The sequence below is a fragment of the Biomphalaria glabrata genome, chromosome 1, assembly GCF_947242115.1.
Source record: "Biomphalaria glabrata chromosome 1, xgBioGlab47.1, whole genome shotgun sequence".
Classification (NCBI taxonomy): Eukaryota; Metazoa; Mollusca; class Gastropoda; family Planorbidae; genus Biomphalaria; species Biomphalaria glabrata.
The window spans coordinates 4,495,735-4,515,000 of NC_074711.1; the positions used below are offsets into that span (position 1 = coordinate 4,495,735).

At 38.4% G+C, this 19,266-nt stretch overlaps 1 protein-coding gene across 1 annotated transcript; it reads left to right on the forward strand.

Moving 5' to 3' along the window:
- The first annotated feature begins 6,967 nt into the window (after positions 1 to 6,967).
- On the forward strand, positions 6,968 to 16,923 carry LOC106067908 (uncharacterized). The gene is made up of 6 exons (XM_056015770.1): positions 6,968 to 7,087; positions 10,407 to 10,564; positions 12,041 to 12,171; positions 13,914 to 14,061; positions 14,337 to 14,452; positions 16,171 to 16,923. The coding sequence occupies exons 1-6, from the start codon at positions 7,021 to 7,023 to the stop codon at positions 16,232 to 16,234; spliced, it is 684 nt and encodes a 227-aa protein (XP_055871745.1). The 5' UTR covers positions 6,968 to 7,020; the 3' UTR covers positions 16,235 to 16,923.
- The last annotated feature ends 2,343 nt before the right edge of the window (positions 16,924 to 19,266 follow it).

Genomic DNA, 19,266 nt, shown 5'->3' on the forward strand with positions numbered 1-19,266 from the left:
AGAGACATAGAAGAGACAGAGACATAGAAGAGACAGAGACACAGAAGAGACAGAGACACAGAAGAGACAGAGACATAGAAGAAACAGAGACATAGAAGAAACAGAGACATAGAAGAGACAGACACTTAGAAGAGACAGACACTTAGAAGAGACAGACACATAGAAGAGACAGACACATAGAAGAGACAGACACATAGAAGAGACAGACACATAGAAGAGACAGAGACACAGAAGAGACAGAGACACAGAAGAGACAGAGACACAGAAGAGACAGAGACACAGAAGAGACAGAGACACAGAAGAGACAGAGACACAGAAGAGACAGAGACACAGAAGAGACAGAGACATAGAAGAGGCAGAGACATAGAAGAGGCAGAGACATAGAAGAGACAGAGACATAGAAGAGACAGAGACATAGAAGAGACAGAGACATAGAAGAGACAGACACATAGAAGAGGCAGAGACACAGAAGAGGCAGACACACAGAAGAGGCAGACACACAGAAGAGGCAGAGACACAGAAGAGGCAGAGACACAGAAGAGGCAGAGACACAGAAGAGACAAAGACACAGAAGAGACAGAGACACAGAAGAGACAGAGACATAGAAGAGACAGAGACATAGAAGAAACAGAGACATAGGAGAGACAGAGACATAGAAGAAGCAGAGACATAGAAGAGACAGAGACATAGAAGAGACAGAGACATAGAAGAAACAGAGACATAGAAGAAACAGAGACATAGAAGAGACAGAGACATAGAAGAGACAGAGACACAGAAGAGACAGACACGTAGAAGAGACAGACACGTAGAAGAGACAGACACGTAGAAGAGACAGACACGTAGAAGAGACAGAGACGTAGAAGGGACAGAGACGTAGAAGGGACAGAGACGTAGAAGAGACAGAGACACAGAAGAGACAGAGACACAGAAGAGACAGAGACACAGAAGAGACAGAGACACAGAAGAGACAGAGACACAGAAGAGACAGAGACACAGAAGAGACAGAGACACAGAAGAGACAGAGACACAGAAGAGACAGAGACACAGAAGAGACAGAGACACAGAAGAGACTGAGACACAATAGAAGGAACTATAAAATACTGCAGTTTTTATTTATGTACTTCTGTTTAATAACACAACCTGACGATTACTCTGATCAACTATTTGATATAAACATTTCACATTTATATTATGAGTAAGTCTGGTGTAGGTGTATATTTTGGTTTTCTCTAGTGATAATGATTTGTTTGGTGTAACGCACAAATAATAAGAAAAATTTCCTTATGGATAATAAAGATAATTATTATTATTATTATGTTACAAATAAACGAGTGTTCATTCTCTAGCGCTGCCAGGGTCGAGTTTCGCTAAAGGGAAACAAAATTCATCGTAGTCCCTTTAACAGTTTTCACTAAGGGAATTTCTGGTGATGTGGCAGGTCTGCAGCAGTACCGCCCTCTGACAGGCAACGAGTATATTCCTAGGAATGTTAAGGCCCTTCAAGGCATCTGTGGGTCATTTGTCATTATCCCCTCGGTTGATATAACAATAGGGTATATTGTTATTTTTGACTATTTCCATAGACGCTTAATCCCCCAAGCCTAGGTTCCCATATTTTCTTTGTTTTTCTATCTCAGTTTTTCTTAAATTATGAGATAGTGGTACGGCGATATCGATAATGGTAGCGTTTTTTTCTTTTTTATCAACAAACAGAAGATCCGGGCGATTGAAATCTATCGTTTTGTTAGTCAGAATAGGCCTATCCCAGTACAGCAGATGTTCAGTAGACTCGAGAACCTCTTGTGGCGAGTATTTGTAATATGGAGGAGTATCTTTACCGATCAAATTGTGCGTCAAAGCCAAGTGTTGGTGTATTAACTTTGCAACTTGGTTATGGCGACCTAGGTAGGCTGATTCTGATAGGGCTGGACATCCTGCCATAATGTGCTCAATCGACTCGCCCACATTTCCACATTTTCGGCATTTGTCGACAACATTGAGTTTCAGGATATGCTTCTCGTAATTTTTTGTCCTGATTACTCTGTCCTGTATTGCTGTAACAAAGCCTTCTGTTTCAGGGTAGAGATGACCTGCTTTGAGCCATGTTAAGGAAGCAGCCTTGTCGATGTTGTCCCCATGTAATAAATTTTTGCAAATGAGCTATTCAGCGAACGACCTGATTCTCAAAATTAGCCTTGACATGATTCCGTATAAAACAAAATAATTTAATTACGACTAACCGATTAACTAATTGGTTTACTTTTTTAATTGATTCATGTGTTGTCTTGGACAATGAACATTTGTGCAAAGTTTCAATTTGATCCGAGAATGGGAAGTGGGAGAAATATAGTGTAAAACATTTTGACTAGACAGACGGAGCGAGATGTATTACTTGATGTAAGCTCGGTAACACATATTTAAGCCTTTTGACCGGCTCTCTTGACAGCCTTAACATAATGTTTGAATAAATGTAATTACGGGCCTAGGAAAAACGCGCGCTCTAGTTCTGCTATGTTTAATTAGGGTCACGGCTAGAGAAGCCAGCATACGGATAACTATCATTCGCGCGGTATACAGATTGCAACCTCATGATAAGAAGGTAATTTTTCTACTGATGATAATTTCGAATATTTGATGTCTGCTTAAAAGTACTGCATGCGCGTCTGTTATTCCTTGAACATACGGGCATTCAGCCATTCACTTACTATCTGTTCTTTTGCAAATATTTTAACGGCTCCGAAAGGAGAAAAGCCGCTATTAGCTTTAAGTCGCCTGTCTGTCATTTTGTCTGTCCGTCTGTCATATTTAGTTCTCAAAATGTAAAAGCATTTATAAAAATCCTATTTCACTATTATGTAGCATGCTAAAAAAAAAAAAGGTGTGACCACTACTTTTTGTCTTGTGAAAGAGAACTCTTTGGTTTTGAAATCTAAATTAGCTACCCTTTTATTTTCAACAAAAACACCATTTATAAAAGAACAAGAAAGGATTATACAGTTCATCAAGAACACTTCGTCCATTGGGTATGATAAATCAAGTACAATCAAATGAACATTTTGTATAGAGGAGGACAGAACTGAGGCGATTGATATTTTGTAGTTATACATTGTTTTGACACGGTTACTATGTGTGGTCAACCGTGACACACGGTCAAGTGTTGGGTACCGGGGAGTTAGGGGACTTGGCGGAAGTGACGAGTGTGTAAACAAGAAGAGCGGAAGTTAGCTAGTGGAGTTGGTTATCTGTAGATAATGTTCGCCTTGTAAATATGTTATGTCTGAATGCTGCACAATAAAAGGCTTATAAGGACTTGTTTCTTCACATACATTTAAAAAACAAGATATAATGGATAAGATTCAACTTATTTAATAACATCACTAGATCCTAAAGGTTAGTAGGCCTAAAAACCTTTCTACAGAGAACAGTGCCAAGAAAAAGAGGTAGAGGCAGCAGAGAACGCTATTGGAAGACAGCATAAAAGAATAGACGGGCCTGTCACTTAAAGGTATTCTAGGCAAAAGACGGAGAAAGACGGAAAACAAATCTTGTGTGGCGCCCCAACTGTTCCAACAGACAAATGGATAGGTGAAGGTAGGTGAAGTTCAGGCCTTTCCATTTATTCATCTCACACACAGAAAATCGTGCAATGTCCCTGCTGGCCGTATTACGACAGGCGACAAACAGGACCTTGTGCATTGGGCGTGATGTAAAAAAAAATGTTTTACTTATTTCGGATGTTCCTTCAGAGTTGAAGATAATTACTTCCTAGTCCAAACCTCCCGCAGGACGACGGGGGATGGGAGCGGGCAGGGTTTGAACCCTGGACCATCGATAAGTCCGAACGACAGTCCAGCGTGCAAACCGCACGACCAGGCACTCATACTTTCAATGAACAGTATGTATGGAGGAAGACTGAATTGTGGTGATTGATAGTTTGTAGTTCCTAGTTTTTTAGCGGCCCCCGAAAGCGGAAAAGACGCTATTAGTTTTGTGTAGAATGTCTGTCCGTCCGTCCCGTTTAGATCTCGTAAACTAGAAATGATAGTGAAAATCTGACACCATAATATTTTAGACCATTCAAAGTTCGGATGCAACGGCTACTTTTTTCTTTTCTGAAAGCGAAAAATCTAATTTTTTAAATCACTTATGCAAGCAGTTTTTTCAAAAAAATACACCATTTTTACAACTATTCACTATTAATAATAACAAACACTGGCGGCTCCTTAGTATGGGGAATAGAAGTCGTCATACTTTTAACACATTTATGCAAACGGTTTTAGATTTTTTGTCAAAAAAAATATTTTTTTACATTCCTATTGCCAAGTTAAGTAAGTTCTGTTATACTAACTACTACATTTACACACAAAAAAGTTTACTTTTTTAAAGAGAAAAAAATCTATTTAGTATGCATATAAGTTGAAAATAATTTAAAACAACAATGAATAAGTAGTTTTTCATATTATCGCGTGAACAGCAGGGCCGTCTCACAGTAATATAACACTGAACTAAAGGATTTTTTTAAATTTTATTTAGAAATAAGACATTGTCCCTTTACAAAACAATTAGAGCAATTATATATTCATTATATGACATTAGTTAGGCCAGGTTCACATCTAACTTCACATTCGCTTACACTTATCCTATGGTCTGTGGACCACTGGGGCACCACACAAGATCTGTCAACCTTCTTTTTCCATTCTTCTCTGTCATTTGTCTATGATAGAATTTCATTCTGATGTTCTTTCTGAAAATATTGAAACCTGCCTTTTTACCTGCCTGGGTGGACCACTTTGGCGGCCTATTTTGAGTTTGTGTTTCCACACAAACTGTCTTTGTAACCTTGTTATATTTACATATGTCTACTTTTTTTTATCCAAAAGTACGGTTGCTCTTTATTTTACAATTACTAGTCTATTATAAAAGGTCAATATGACATATTCGACTGTCAAAATGCGAAAAGCGCTATCAGAATCTAATTACACCCTCAGGTTCGTCTTGCGAAAAAAAAAATCGAAGTATGACCTTGGCATGCATTTCTTATCACACTGCATATTGTTATTATACTCTTTAACATAATAATTAATAAATAAATAAATTATAGCTTTTACACTTTAATGCTTTTAGCATGCTCAGAGCGATATGGTCCAATCTCATTTGTGGACCAGTGGAGGGGAGAAGGTTTTCCGTGCTGCCTTTAGGGTGTCGAACCTCGATTCCCCTTCAAGCCAAGTCAAGTTCGAGCGGACTTAGCTTCCCAATAAAAATAAAGCCACTAAAATTGGCTTGGGAACTTGACAGTTTGTTTTATTGGCTTAGGAACATGACAGTTTGTTTTATTGGCTTAGGAACATGACAGTTTGTTTTATTGACTTAGGAACATGACAGTTTGTTTTATTGGCTTAGGAACATGATAGTTTGTTTTATTGACTAAGGAACATGACAGTTTGTTTTATTGGCTTAGGAACATGACAGTTTGTTTGATTGGTTTGGGAACATGACAGTTTGTTTTATTGGTTTGGGAACATGACAGTTTGTTTTATTGGCTTAGGAACATGACAGTTTGTTTGATTGGTTTGGGAACATGACAGTTTGTTTTATTGGTTTGGGAACATGACAGTTTGTTTTATTGGCTTAGGAACATGAGAGTTTGTTTTATTGGCTTAGGAACATAACAGTTTGTTTTATTGGCTTAGGAACATGACAATTTGTTTTATTGGCTCAGGAACATGACATGACTGTACTACAGTTGTGTCTTTTCTGTCTAAATACTCACTTAGCACTGGTGGATCGGGGGCGGGGAACTGGTCGCGCCATCGACCCCCCCCCGCCCCCCTTAACCAAGAGGGCGAATGGGTGGGTGGGCGGTTCAAGAAATCACATTTTATGAACAAAATTAGTTAAATATCTATATAATATATGCTCCTTTATTATATTTTGACACTTTTGTATATAAATGCTTTTGCCTTGTTAGTCTAGATCTATTACATATTTAGTTACATGACTGCTCCAAACTCATTGATACAAGTACGATGAATATCAACTTTGTTGTTTTTTTAAGTATTTTTTTGTTTTTCATGTTATAATATATAATGTTATAATATTTTCGTAGACTGTTTTTTTTCAGGGTTAACCCTTAAACCCCCTTAATCTAAATCTACATCAGCTTTTATGAACCTGTGGGGTGCCTTATTCTGAAGGTATTTTCTAAAACAAAGAATTGGTTGTATTTGCAATGTATTTGGGGTCTATCAATTATTATTTCAATATTTATCAAGTACAAACATTGTTTTCCAAGTTTTTTTTAAAACAGACATTTGCATATATATCTGCCAAACTATTCTACCAGTTTTGTACACGCTATGACAGCCGATTTTCCGCAGAGTGTTCAGCCATCGTTTGTCTTCTTCTGTCCGAAACAGGCTAAATACAAGAGGTGTCGCTTTACACGACGACTAACATTACGATGAATTTTGCTAAATAAAGACATCATGTGCCTCGCTTGTCACTCACACTTCAGTACCTGCAAGTGCTACCAGCTGACTTTATTTGACTTATTTTGACCTGCATATTTAATAGAATGGACAGTGATAAATGTAGACGTCGGGAGAATGCGTTTGTGCAACTAAGAATGCAAAAAAAAAAAACGCATGGTGAGGGGCTCCGCCTCGAACCCAGCTAGGGTTAAGCAGAAAGTGAACCAATGTAATTAGTTTTCGAATGTTTGTGTGTCCTTAGATGGAAAAAAAATGCCCCCCCCCCCTTTTTCAAAAGTTCTAGATCCGCTGGTGCCTCCGTCTCCAAGTAATTATTATATTAGTTCTAATGTCATTTTAATTAGCCAACATATTTAGTTGTTGAAGATGTTTCATAAGATAACCGTCTCAATGCGTTTGAACTATTGAAAAACAAAAAAAACGACACACGAACAGCTGTGCTAATGCTCTAGTCTCTATAAAAACATGACTGCGTGCATCAAGGCAGTTTCAGATTGAGTAGAGAGAGCAGACGTGGACCAAAAAAATGACCAGCCTCAAACTGTCTCTGTTTCTCATCGTGTCATGCAGATTTACGACATATGCAAGAGAGGGTAAAGCCAGTTATGTTTGTTTTTTTAATCTATTAATTTTTCTTCATTTCTTTAAATTATCAATTTGTTCTAAGTTAGAGAGAATATATAGAAGTTAAAAATTTTGTGCAAGATAGATATAATTCTGTTATTGTTTTTGATTTCACACTATTCATCATCATCATCATCAAACTCCATTAGAGTGAGGGCTTGAGAGGCTCAAATCCTCTCTTGCAAAAGCTCTGGACAGAAACCCTGCTGTCTTGCGTAGTGCATACATGTCGCCATACAGGTCGAGAATTTTGGGTTTCCCAGACCTGTCGAGATGGAGATCAGCAAGTCTGGGGCAGTCAAACAGAATATGAGGCACGGTTTCCTCTTCCTCCCCGCAGCGGGGGCACCGTGAATCAAAATTTGGCCATAGCCGCGAGAAATATGAGCCAACAGGACAGTGGCCTGTCCTGCACTGTGCTATAATAGCTTGCTCAGGCATGGACAGCCTCCACCACGGGGAAGTGCGGTCAGGGCGCCTCATGCGCTCCCAGACTCCACGGGCTTTTTTGGGACTTGTCCCAGCGCTCAAACCACTTTTCCATTTCTGTTTTTTTGTATTATAGCCAGGGCTTGATGAAAGCTTGCAGTCTGTTCAGTGGGTGGAATTTGCCCTCCCTGGTGGGCCAAAGAGTCTGCAGTTGTGTTGCCAGTTACACTATTAAACCTAAATACTTCTTTGACCAAGGCTTTGGCATTGTAATTAGCACTCCGGAATGTCTTTATTCTTGCGTGACTTTAGGCATCTATATCTTTGTCTCTTTCAGTCTTAGAAGTTCATTTTACTGGCTTCCTGGTTCTGTGGTAAGGTATGATAGCTTTCGGTTCGAATCTTCCAAACGCCGTTTTGTTGTTGAAGGTTTGGGCTAGAATGTAATAGTTCTCAAACTCTGGAGTAACGTCCGAAACATGTAAAACAAAGAAATAAACACATTGGTTTTCGAACACTTTATGATAGATCTTCTGGTCAAAAATTGTATCATTTAATGTTTATCATAGGTGTCATTGAAAAAAGATAGCATTATTGATAATGACATTAAACATTTGAACCCTAGTGTTCCGCGTGCACCGAAAAGGTATTTCACAAACTACTAAAAAATTAACTAGTAGGCCACCACGTGAGTTAACCTCTCTAAAAAAAATAAGCGAAGTGTTCCGCTAAATACTCAAAAAATGCGACAGGGTTCCGTTAAGGAAAAGGTTTGGGAAACACCGCTCTTAAGTTAAAGAATATATTTCCTCAGAGTTTGAACTGTCATTATACATCTACACTTGTTTTATCAAAATTGGTTGTGGCCAGCTGGTTGTGGTAGTTGCTGTGGTGAAATGGTTATTGTAGTTGCTGTGGCGAGCTGGTTGTGGTAGTTGCTGTGGTGAACTGGTTTTGGTAGTTGCTGTAGTAGCCTGGTTGTGGTAGTTGCTGTGGTGAACTGGTTGTGGTAGTTGCTGTAGTAGCCTGGTTGTGGTAGTTGCTGTGGTGAACTGGTTGTGGTAGTTGCTGTAGTAGCCTGGTTGTGGTAGTTGCTGTGGTGAACTGGTTGTGGTAGTTGCTGTAGTAGCCTGGTTGTGGTAGTTGCTGTGGTGAACTGGTTGTGGTAGTTGCTGTGGTGAACTGGTTGTGGTAGTTGCTGTGGTGAACTGGTTGTGGTAGTTGCTGTGGTGAACTGGTTTTGGTAGTTGCTGTAGTAGCCTGGTTGTGGTAGTTGCTGTGGTGAACTGGTTGTGGTAGTTGCTGTGGTGAACTGGTTGTGGTAGTTGCTGTGGTGAACTGGTTGTGGTAGTTGCTGTAGTAGCCTGGTTGTGGTAGTTGCTGTGGTGAACTGGTTGTGGTAGTTGCTGTGGTGAACTGGTTGTGGTAGTTGCTGTGGTGAACTGGTTGTGGTAGTTGCTGTAGTAGCCTGGTTGTGGTAGTTGCTGTGGTGAACTGGTTGTGGTAGTTGCTGTGGTGAACTGGTTGTGGTAGTTGCTGTAGTAGCCTGGTTGTGGTAGTTGCTGTGGTGAACTGGTTGTGGTAGTTGCTGTGGTGAACTGGTTGTGGTAGTTGCTGTGGTGAACTGGTTGTGGTAGTTGCTGTGGTGAACTGGTTGTGGTAGTTGCTGTGGTGAACTGGTTATTGTAGTTGCTGTAGTAGCCTGGTTGTGGTAGTTGCTGTGGTGAACTGGTTGTGGTAGTTGCTGTGGTGAACTGGTTGTGGTAGTTGCTGTGGTGAACTGGTTGTGGTAGTTGCTGTGGTGAACTGGTTGTGGTAGTTGCTGTAGTAGCCTGGTTGTGGTAGTTGCTGTGGTGAACTGGTTGTGGTAGTTGCTGTGGTGAACTGGTTGTGGTAGTTGCTGTGGTGAACTGGTTGTGGTAGTTGCTGTGGTGAACTGGTTGTGGTAGTTGCTGTGGTGAACTGGTTGTGGTAGTTGCTGTAGTAGCCTGGTTGTGGTAGTTGCTGTGGTGAACTGGTTATTGTAGTTGCTGTAGTAGCCTGGTTGTGGTAGTTGCTGTGGTGAACTGGTTGTGGTAGTTGCTGTGGATAAGGCTTGCGTCGAAGTGCAATGCTGTGTGAGTTGGTTAGCAAATGCTTGTGATTGTCCTCACCTCTCACTAAGTCAGCTAATCGACTACTTTGAGCAACATTTTCCCACTTCTGCCAACTGCGTTGTGAAATACGCGGTCAAAATGAACCACTTTAGGTAATAGGTTAATTTTTTTTTTTTACTTTCAGACGTAGGAGGTCATTGCAACTCCTTTAGGTGATCTTTGTGGCGCCATTTAGTCTACTTCTGCGGTTTTGGGCAATAGCTTGTAAATCTCGATTTTGAGTAATAGGTTGTCTTCGTCAATTATTTCGGGCAACTTTTGGCCTATGTGTACTATTTTGGGCAACATTTAGTCTATCTGTACCATTTCGGGCAACATTTGGTCTATCTGTACTATTTCAGGCAACTTTTGGTCTATCTGTACCATTATGGGCAACATTTGGTCTATCTGTACCATTTCGGGCAACATTTGGTCTACCTGTACCATTTCAGGCAACATTTGGTCTACCTGTACCCTTTCAGGCAACATTTGGTCTACCTGTACCCTTTCAGGCAACATTTGGTCTACCTGTACCATTTCGGGCAACATTTGGTCTATCTGTACCATTTCGGGCAACTTTCGGTCTCAATTATTTCGTGCAATAGGTGGTCACACATTTCCCCTTATCTACGATAAACCCTTCTAACTTTGTCTCTTTAAAAACCCTAAACCCTAAACCCTTAACCTTATCTTTGACGTTCAAGGCGTTCTAATTTGTCTGCAGTTTTGTCCGAGAACCTCTATAGCTTTACCACTATGGCAGGCGCCTCCTACAGCAACGAAGTTCAGGAAATTGTGGACAAATTGGATGTTGATGTCAATGATAAGCACGACGTCATTTCAGCCCTTTGGAGACCCGTGGAAATAGCAGCTTTTCCGGATGTAAGTTTTTACACCTTTGTTGTTTATATAGATTTTTGGTATACAAACACATTAAACACGCATACGGCTTTATAGTTTTGTGGCCTAGTAAATTTAGCCCCCATAATCTATGTCTACATTTTATTACTGTTGTGCTCATGGTGGGACTATACGTGCATATTCATGCAATGTTGTTTACTTTTTTAATGATTTATTTCCCAATGTAGAAAAATGAACTTGAAAGATGCCTTTTTACAAAACCTCTATTCTACTCAGAACTTTATCGACGGGGGGGGGGGGGGGGGGGGTTGGGCAGAACCTGAACGTTGATCTCAAAAAAACGGCTCTAACAATTTTTCTACAAATTTAATAGTTGATGTATATAGCTGAGAAAAGAATTACTAGTTCGTATGCGACATGGGTTAAAAACTTAGTCTGATCGTTATAATTTTTCAAATTAAAAAAAAAAGAAAGAAAATTAAATTTGGCTATACATTGGGGTTAAAAACTAACAGAATACAGAAATTTAAAAAAAAAGCTTATATTAAGTGTATCAATGGACCTCATTCACCAATCGTAAACAAACAACATTGAGTCACGTGCTTCTCTATCTCTTCAGCTTACACCACCACTTCAGTCAAGTAGTATTTTATTCCATTGGAAAGGGGACTAATTCAGCTTATACCACCACTTCAGTCAACTACTATTTCTTTCCATTATTTGAGATTTCAAAGAAAATAATTTATTACCAATAGTTAATTAACTAATTGGTAATTTTTTTTTATGGATTCTTACTTTTGGCCAGACAAATATGACGTAGTCAGCCGTACTATGCCGATAACTGAGTTGTTTATTAAATTTGAGGTTGCTTAAAGTTTATTGATAGGTTATCTAAACTTTGTTTGTTTGCTTTTTTTTGTTGTTGTTGTTTTATTTTACGAAAATCATATGTAGATTACATCTACATCCTCTCCATTAAAGCTGATAGGACAAATTTGTACAAATGATCCTTCTTCCCTAGTTCTATTAGAGCATGAGCCAACCAGTGACTTAGCAGAATTTAGGTCATTGGTTAACATGCATGATTAGATGCATGATGCGTAATCATCTTCTTTTTTTTTTCTTGAAGTAGCGTCTGTATTATATAAGATAAGATAAGAGATGTACATAGAATATGTTTTTCGTTATGCGACTAATGAAGGAAACAGAACTCTTATTGTACGGTGTCTTGGAGATCTTATCACAAGTCGCAATGGTCGCGGGACACACGCGAAACGCACGTTTGAGACTCAAAGAAAAGACCTCGCCAATAGCAAGCACGGTCATCGGGAAGATAGAACTTAAATAGACGCTTGGCGGACAACGGTTTTGTCTGAATAAGATGTGACTAAAAATGTAGGTAGCTGCTGGGTCAGTATTGCATTCACCTTTAATCTTCAGACTTCAAAACAGTTTCTTACTATTAATAGTAATTGTAAAACATGTATTGTCCTTCAGAATTGGACTTACTATATTGAGGAATCTGTCAATGGAGTTGTCCATAGAATGAACATTTTAGTTTTGTCTGAAGATGACTATGGAATAATTCATGGACAGCAATATGATGTCAAACGACCAATTGATTACAAGTAAGTTGATATCTAAAACAAGAAAACATATCAAAAGAAAAAATAAAACAAGGTTTATATGAAGTGTAATTGTATCAGTTAGTTTGAATCAGTCATGTGATTTAATTTGTAATAGATCTAGACTAACAATAATAAATCTGTGCGATTAGAAATATGTTTGTTCCCATTTGTTTTATTTGGCTCAACGTGACTAATTCAACATATACCTCCCCATCTGTCAAGTACAGTTTATTTCCTTTATTCGATACCAAACAATTAATTAATTACCAATACTTAACTAATTGCTTAGTTTTGTCCGGTAAATCTTCTTTTTTGAAGTAACTTTTGCAATACATAAGATAAGATAAGATAAGAAATAATTGCGCCAAAGTTCAGTTTGATCCGAGATTGGGTGTGGGACAAATAATGTGTAAAAACCTTTTAATCAGACAGACAGACAGACAGAGTGAGTTGATATAAACTTTGTAAAACTGCAGTACGTTAGCTGACACTCGATAAAAGATTAGCTAGGGAGTTGTGAAACTATGCTCCATTGGTAAAGTTCAGCTTTATTACATTGAATCTGGCTACTTTAAAATCAAAAATTGAAATACAATTAAGGGATTTATTAAATTCGGCTACTTTAAAATAAAAATTGGAATCAGAAATTGGGTAATTTCGTTTCATACCTCGTGGTCTATAGGGCAGATGATGTAGATATCATCTGTTTCTGTGGCTAACGGCTTACGAGGGTGTCATGTGGCCAGGCCTTACTTTTCCCCAACGAAAGTCAGGTACCCATTAGAAATTAAGTGGGCACACGCAATACAACCTGGGGCGGATTTAGGTATGTGGAGGTCGCAGGGGCAGAATTTTTGTGGGGGCTCCCTACACGTTTTCATAAGCTTTAATAAAAATCCATCACACTGATATATAAGTCATATTATATAAGCCATGTCTAAGGAAAAAAAGAACTAGAGTACTTGAAATTTGTATCTAATTTTACTATTTTAAAAATAAGTTACAATTATTTAATTTTTTAGTTTTAAAAATGTATATTTTATATGTTTTTGAGTTTGACCATGGCTGACCAGCTGCCGTAGATACGAAACTGCATATCTACATAGTGAACACGCTACAACTGACCACTTCTAAATCCCAGACAAAGTTGCCGTCCTTAAAATGGCTTCCTCTGTCTCTAGAGAGAATGAATGCTCATCATGCCTCATTTGCCTTGATGAATCACTATTTTAGTTTCTTCTTGAGTCCCGTCAGAATGTGATGTGGCTAAACAAGCCGATTCTAGAGCGTCAAAGTTTGCCACAGTGAATGCTCCTGTTTAAAGGCTATGTAGTAGGGCAGCTTTCTTTCTCGTTCTCTTGGCTATTAGAGCTGTAGGTCTCTTGTTGTATTTATTGGAAGCATATTTGCAGTATTAGTATCTTTGTCTTGATCTTGGTGAAGTTTGATTTTCTGGAGAATTTTCTTGCAGTTTTGAGATAACTGGGTTTTTTTTTTTCAAAATTACCAGTACGTTGAGTAGTGGGAATGTCGCAACTATTGAATTAGTTGCATAGTTAATATGCGTTAGTATAATAGCGCCGCGATCATCACTAGGTTCGTACCAGCACGCGTAGTCTGTGTCTATATTGTTTGATCTTGCGTGACTTCCTACCACATACTTTCATTGATGTCTGTGGTCCTCATGTCTCGCTTGCAGACATCTCTGAAACAGGAACTTTACTTTTTTTTTAATCCCACAGACCGAAACAATATGAATTTGCAGACCTGACAAATGTTGAATTGGAATCTTCCACGCCAAAACCCGGATGTGAAATTTTGTTCACTCGAATCGAGAGGAATGTATACATTGGAACTTACCTGGACTGTGAGTCCAAGACACATCTCAGTGTGAGTTAATAGCCACATTTTTCAAATAGCTCTTTTTTTATTGCTCGAAAAAAAGTTCTATCATGTATTTCGCCAGTCTGTAAAAGCCAAACTTTAATGTAAATAGTAAGAGTACTATCATGTATTTCGTCAGTCTGTAAAAGCCAAACTTTAATGTAAATAGTAAAAATTCTATCATGTATTTCGCCAGTCTGTAAAAGCCAAACTTTAATGTAAATAGTAAGAATTCTATCCGAATAAAGGAACACGTTTTTTTTTTTGTGTTCTGATTCCAGGCCCCTCCCCCCTACAGCTTCACTCTCACTTGCAATACGATCGCTGCCTTTGTCTGCAGCCGTTCGTCGTTCGAGCTGTACGCCAGACTGTCTTATATTTTCTTCAAAAAAGAAAGGTAACTGTTTGAACTCTACTCTGTCACAGCTTTCCTATTCTATTTATACTTATAACTCGATAGAATCTACCTTAGGTCTCGATACGTCTCTAGGTGTCCCTGGTTCAGTTCTAGTTAACGAAATAAAACAATGAAACCACTAGATTAAACACATAAACTTTAATCAGCTTTACTGGATATCACACACAAGATGGTCTCTCTGTCTGACAACAAAACACACTTCCGGTCATTCGCGCAGAGTGTAAAAATAGATTATACAAATATACACACATTCATCCGTGACATACTTCAAGCGTCAAATAGAAATTGTTTTGGTCATAAATTGTATTGATAAATCCTTTAAACAAAAAACTTTACGACAGTATCGTCCCCCCTTTAATGTGTCTGTCGGCGCGAAGAGAGCTCTTCACGTTGGACACCAACAGTAGAAATAAGCGCAGGATAGAAGGCTAGGCCTACTGGGACAACAAGCATAAAGAGAGGGAAGGGCACTGGGTCGCAGACGGCGAACACAACAAAAATAGGGAAAAGAAGACTAAAAACGCTCTAGAGCAGGGGTTCTCAACCTGTGGGTCGCGACCCCTTTGGGGGGTCGATTGACGATTTGCCAGGGGTCGCCTAAGACCATCGAAAATATGGATTGTTTTTTGTCTATTCTTCTATTGTTCTACGTGTGTGTGTGGGGGGGGGGCTCGCGTCAGAGTGGGGGATTGTAAAAAAGGGGTCGCCGAGCATAAAAGGTTGAGAACCGTTGCTCTAAGAGAGAGTTTGGTGATTGAATAGATCTGTGCCTGTGACTATGGATGCATAGCAAGGATTTGTCACTTAGGTCACATGAGAAGTTGCAAGTTAATAAGCAAGTACGTTTCGATACGTAAATAAGGCTTGTCTTCGAGTCCGAAGATCAATGAGGAATGCTGTATTTCCCAACGGCTACGCAGCCCTAGCTGTGACCTACATATTTTGCCACATCTAGCGCGGGCATAACAATTGTCGGCCAGAGGTCTATTTAGATTTTCTTTTTGCCGTTTGTGTCTGTATTGGCACTTGATTTTCTTTTGGTCTCAAATGTGTATCCCGCGGCCTATTAAAACAAGTAAATACTACAGACATAATAGGGTTAGGGTTTCTTTAATATTTCATAATCACCTTTGACTATTTTGAGGAACCAAATCACTCCACTCACTGTTTCAACCAGTTTGGTCTGAACACAATGCGAGAACGGGCGTAAATTGCTCTCCCATTGACAGAAGATAGATAGATAGATAGATAGATAGATAGATAGATAGATAGATAGATAGATAGATAGATAGATAGATAGATAGATAGATAGATAGATAGATAGATAGATAGATAGATAGATAGATAGATAGATAGACAGACAGACAGACAGACAGACAGACAGACAGATAGATAGATAGATAGATAGATAGATAGATAGATAGATAGATAGATAGATAGATAGATAGATAGATAGATAGATAGATAGAGATAGATGGATGGATGGATGGATGGATGGATGGATGGATAGATAGATAGATAGATAGATAGATAGATAGATAGATAGATAGATAGATAGATAGATAGATAGATAGATAGATAGATAGATAGATAGATAGATAGATAGACGGACGGACGGACAGACAAATAAGATTATGGACAGAGAACAATATTCATATAATTAGTTTAAGAACTATATGTTAAAATGTTTATTTCAGATATGCACTTCCAGCCCAGTGGATTGAAGGAGTTAATTACACTGACCCTTGTAGTTTGAGCTAAAAAGCTGTCCAGTCAAAACAATGGACACTATCATCTCTCTAATGTATTTTTTAAATAATCTTTTAAAACTAGTTTCCTCTTTTTTATCTGGATTATAATTTCTTCTTGAAAATAATTATTCGAAATTTAATTTTGATGTTTTGAATGCAGCGTGATCTTCACAAGATTTTAACCAACAAATTGGGACGCAATCTGTTTGAGGGTGACAAAACAGACATTTGTGGGGGTACCTAAAGACAATGTAGTGTGTATTTTAAAATTGTTGATTGGAGACCAAAAGTCATATTTTGTTATATTTTTTTTATTCTATCGTAAAATATTTTTTTCAAAACACAGAAAAAAAAGTACTGTTTCTGCTATTTTCTCAATTTTAAATCTCAAATTGTAACATTATTGTAGCATTCATATTCATTGTGCCATCACAAAAGAAATACAAGACACCGAAAGTAGGGACAAATAGGCACAAACACTCTTTATTCCCACTAGCATGTACACATTTTGAATAAAATTTAACTATCTGATATAAACATTTCACATGTAAATTTTGAGTGGGTCTGGTGTGAATGTATATTTTTTTTAATAGTTATAGTGTTTTGTTTGGTGTAATGCAATTGTAAGACAAATTTCCTTATGGATAATAAAGATTATTATTATTATTATCTTATTAATAAATATAGATCATTCCTGAATTATCTGGAGTTACCTTCGATTTATTGGCAGATGTTGAATATGTGAAAAGATAGATTTGTCCATTGAACATATTTGTATGCATAACCTAGCAGCAAAACTAATCCATTAACATCTGACCTCAGCGTATGAATCAATAAATAATCAGGAACTTTAATTCCACAAATAAAATACAAGTCACTAGAAACACCTAATTCTACAAACATTCTATACAGGGAGATAATGATTAACAAGGCAATAGATTTCTATCGATCTGAATTCGATTATATCAACATTTCAATGTCTAGCAAAAAAAACAAAACAGTGTTATTGATATTTGCATTATCACTGATGATGTTTAAATTTAAATCAAATTTTTTAAATTATTATTATTATTATTATAGCTTTTATATAGTGCTACTTTCATGCTTATAGCATGCTCAGAGCGCTTTTGGTCCAATCTCAGTTGTGGACCAGTGGGGGGGGGGGGGGAGAGAGGATATCTAGGAGTTGGTTTTCCGTGCTGCCTTTAGGTAAGTTCAACAAACACAACTCTGCCCGAGTCGGGTGTCGAACTTCGAGCCCCCTTCTAGGTAGCCAAGCCAAGTTCAAGCGCACTTGGCCTCACGACCACGCTTCCCACCAAAATATGTAAACCTTTGCTTAGAGTCAGAGGCGTAGCAAGCAATGAGCCGGCTGAAAGGGGAATCAAGTGGTGAAGGGTATCAAACTTTCATCCAGTATGTTTTAGTTCCTGTTTCCACGAACTTTCCCCATAAAAACGACCCAACGTGCATAAAAGAACAGACACAGACTACTGAATTTCAAATGTTAGCTAAATTTTGTCTACAAGTAGGTAGCAGTATTAACAGCAAGGCTCAAGATTTAATTAAACAAGATGGGGGAAATTCTAGACATTTTTCGGTACACTGGCATGTTTACACACGACCTAATCAAAACTACCGGAAGTAGCCTTAAGCGATTGGTTGAAGACATCTGGAGCGGCAGAGAGGAAACCGTCAGGATGGATCTGAATTCTGAATAGATGTTCAAAACTTACAGAAACTCAGGACACATTGACTAATACAGCTACAAGTTTTTCTACTGAAACAGGCGGATTTTTAGTGGCTATGCATTCTTTTAATTTTCTCAATTCCCTTGGATATTGGGCCCCTGAATCAACTAAAATAAATGATGCGCAAAATAAAAAAAGGAGTATCTGCTTCGGACTGCGCACTCATTTTAAGCTACTGGTCGGGAGGACATCGCAAAAGTCAGAATTACCAGTGCCGAAAGCTTGTGCTCAAATGTGGGTTAGTGCAGAACCTAAAAGACGTATTGTTCACAACAAAAAGATACCAGGCCAAAGAGGTGAAGATTCATTCTGTATTCAAACACAAGAAAGAGCTATGGAGAAATCGAGCAGGTTGTGCAAGAAATAGTCACCCGATTTGAACTAATTCATGGTCTGACAGAAAAGTATGAATATGTGTCGCCTATTGAAAGCTCATATCAAAATCAATCTCGATAGCGCTGTTAGCCACATAGACAAAATGACAAAACGAAAAAAAGTCTTCAACAGTTTGTAGCAGTTTCTTCAGAAGACCCCAATCTTACGAAACTAGGACCCTTTGAGCTCTTGAGTTTTAAACAAAAATATTAGCTTAATACTTCAGTCCCAAATATCTTGATTCACATGTTTGACAATTGCAACAAAGTGGGGCTTAGTAAGTATTTATAGCTCACGTTAAGAATTACTGACGATCAAGGCTAACGAATGTACGACTCAATAATTTGGCTATTTTGTTTATAGAACAAGACCTGGTGTAGAACATTGATTTTGATAAAAATTATTGAGTTTTGTCAGGCAAGGAAACATGTAAGATTCATTCGTCGTATGTATTTGGAAAATTGATTTTTTTTTTCACGAACTAAAAATACTTTGATAATGAATACACAAAATTTGGGGGCAAAAAGTTCCCTAGCTGTTTTACTTCATGTTTTATTTTATATTTTTTAGGGCATCCATGTTAGGCTGCCGCAACAAAGCATCATAGACCTTAGCCACTGCGGTCAGGACTGTCCACCTCGAACGAGCCCACAACAGTGAGTTGATGGTGTTTCTGTCTCTGCTTGTGGACCCAGGAAGCAAAAACTACTGGCCAACACACCAAGACCTGAAAGCAGCATACTCTATCGAGAGGTCCGAACGAGACACTAGCTCCAAACCCCCCCCCCCCACACACACACACACTTACAGTAGAAAAACTATATGGCGAGGTGCCAGATCTTGAAGCCACTGCGCTATTCATCTCAGATATAGATTTGCTCGTCTGAACATTCCAGATAAGAAGTAACATCCTCCA

Excerpts from the sequence above, each read along its gene's own strand:
- LOC106067908 (XM_056015770.1), top strand. The coding sequence starts at position 7,021 with ATGACCAGCCTCAAACTGTCTCTGTTTCTCATCGTGTCATGCAGATTT. Across the intron at positions 7,088-10,406 it reads TACGACATATGCAAGAGAGG|TTTTGTCCGAGAACCTCTAT; the intron begins GTAAAGCCAGTT and ends ATTTGTCTGCAG. Across the intron at positions 10,565-12,040 it reads AAATAGCAGCTTTTCCGGAT|AATTGGACTTACTATATTGA; the intron begins GTAAGTTTTTAC and ends ATTGTCCTTCAG.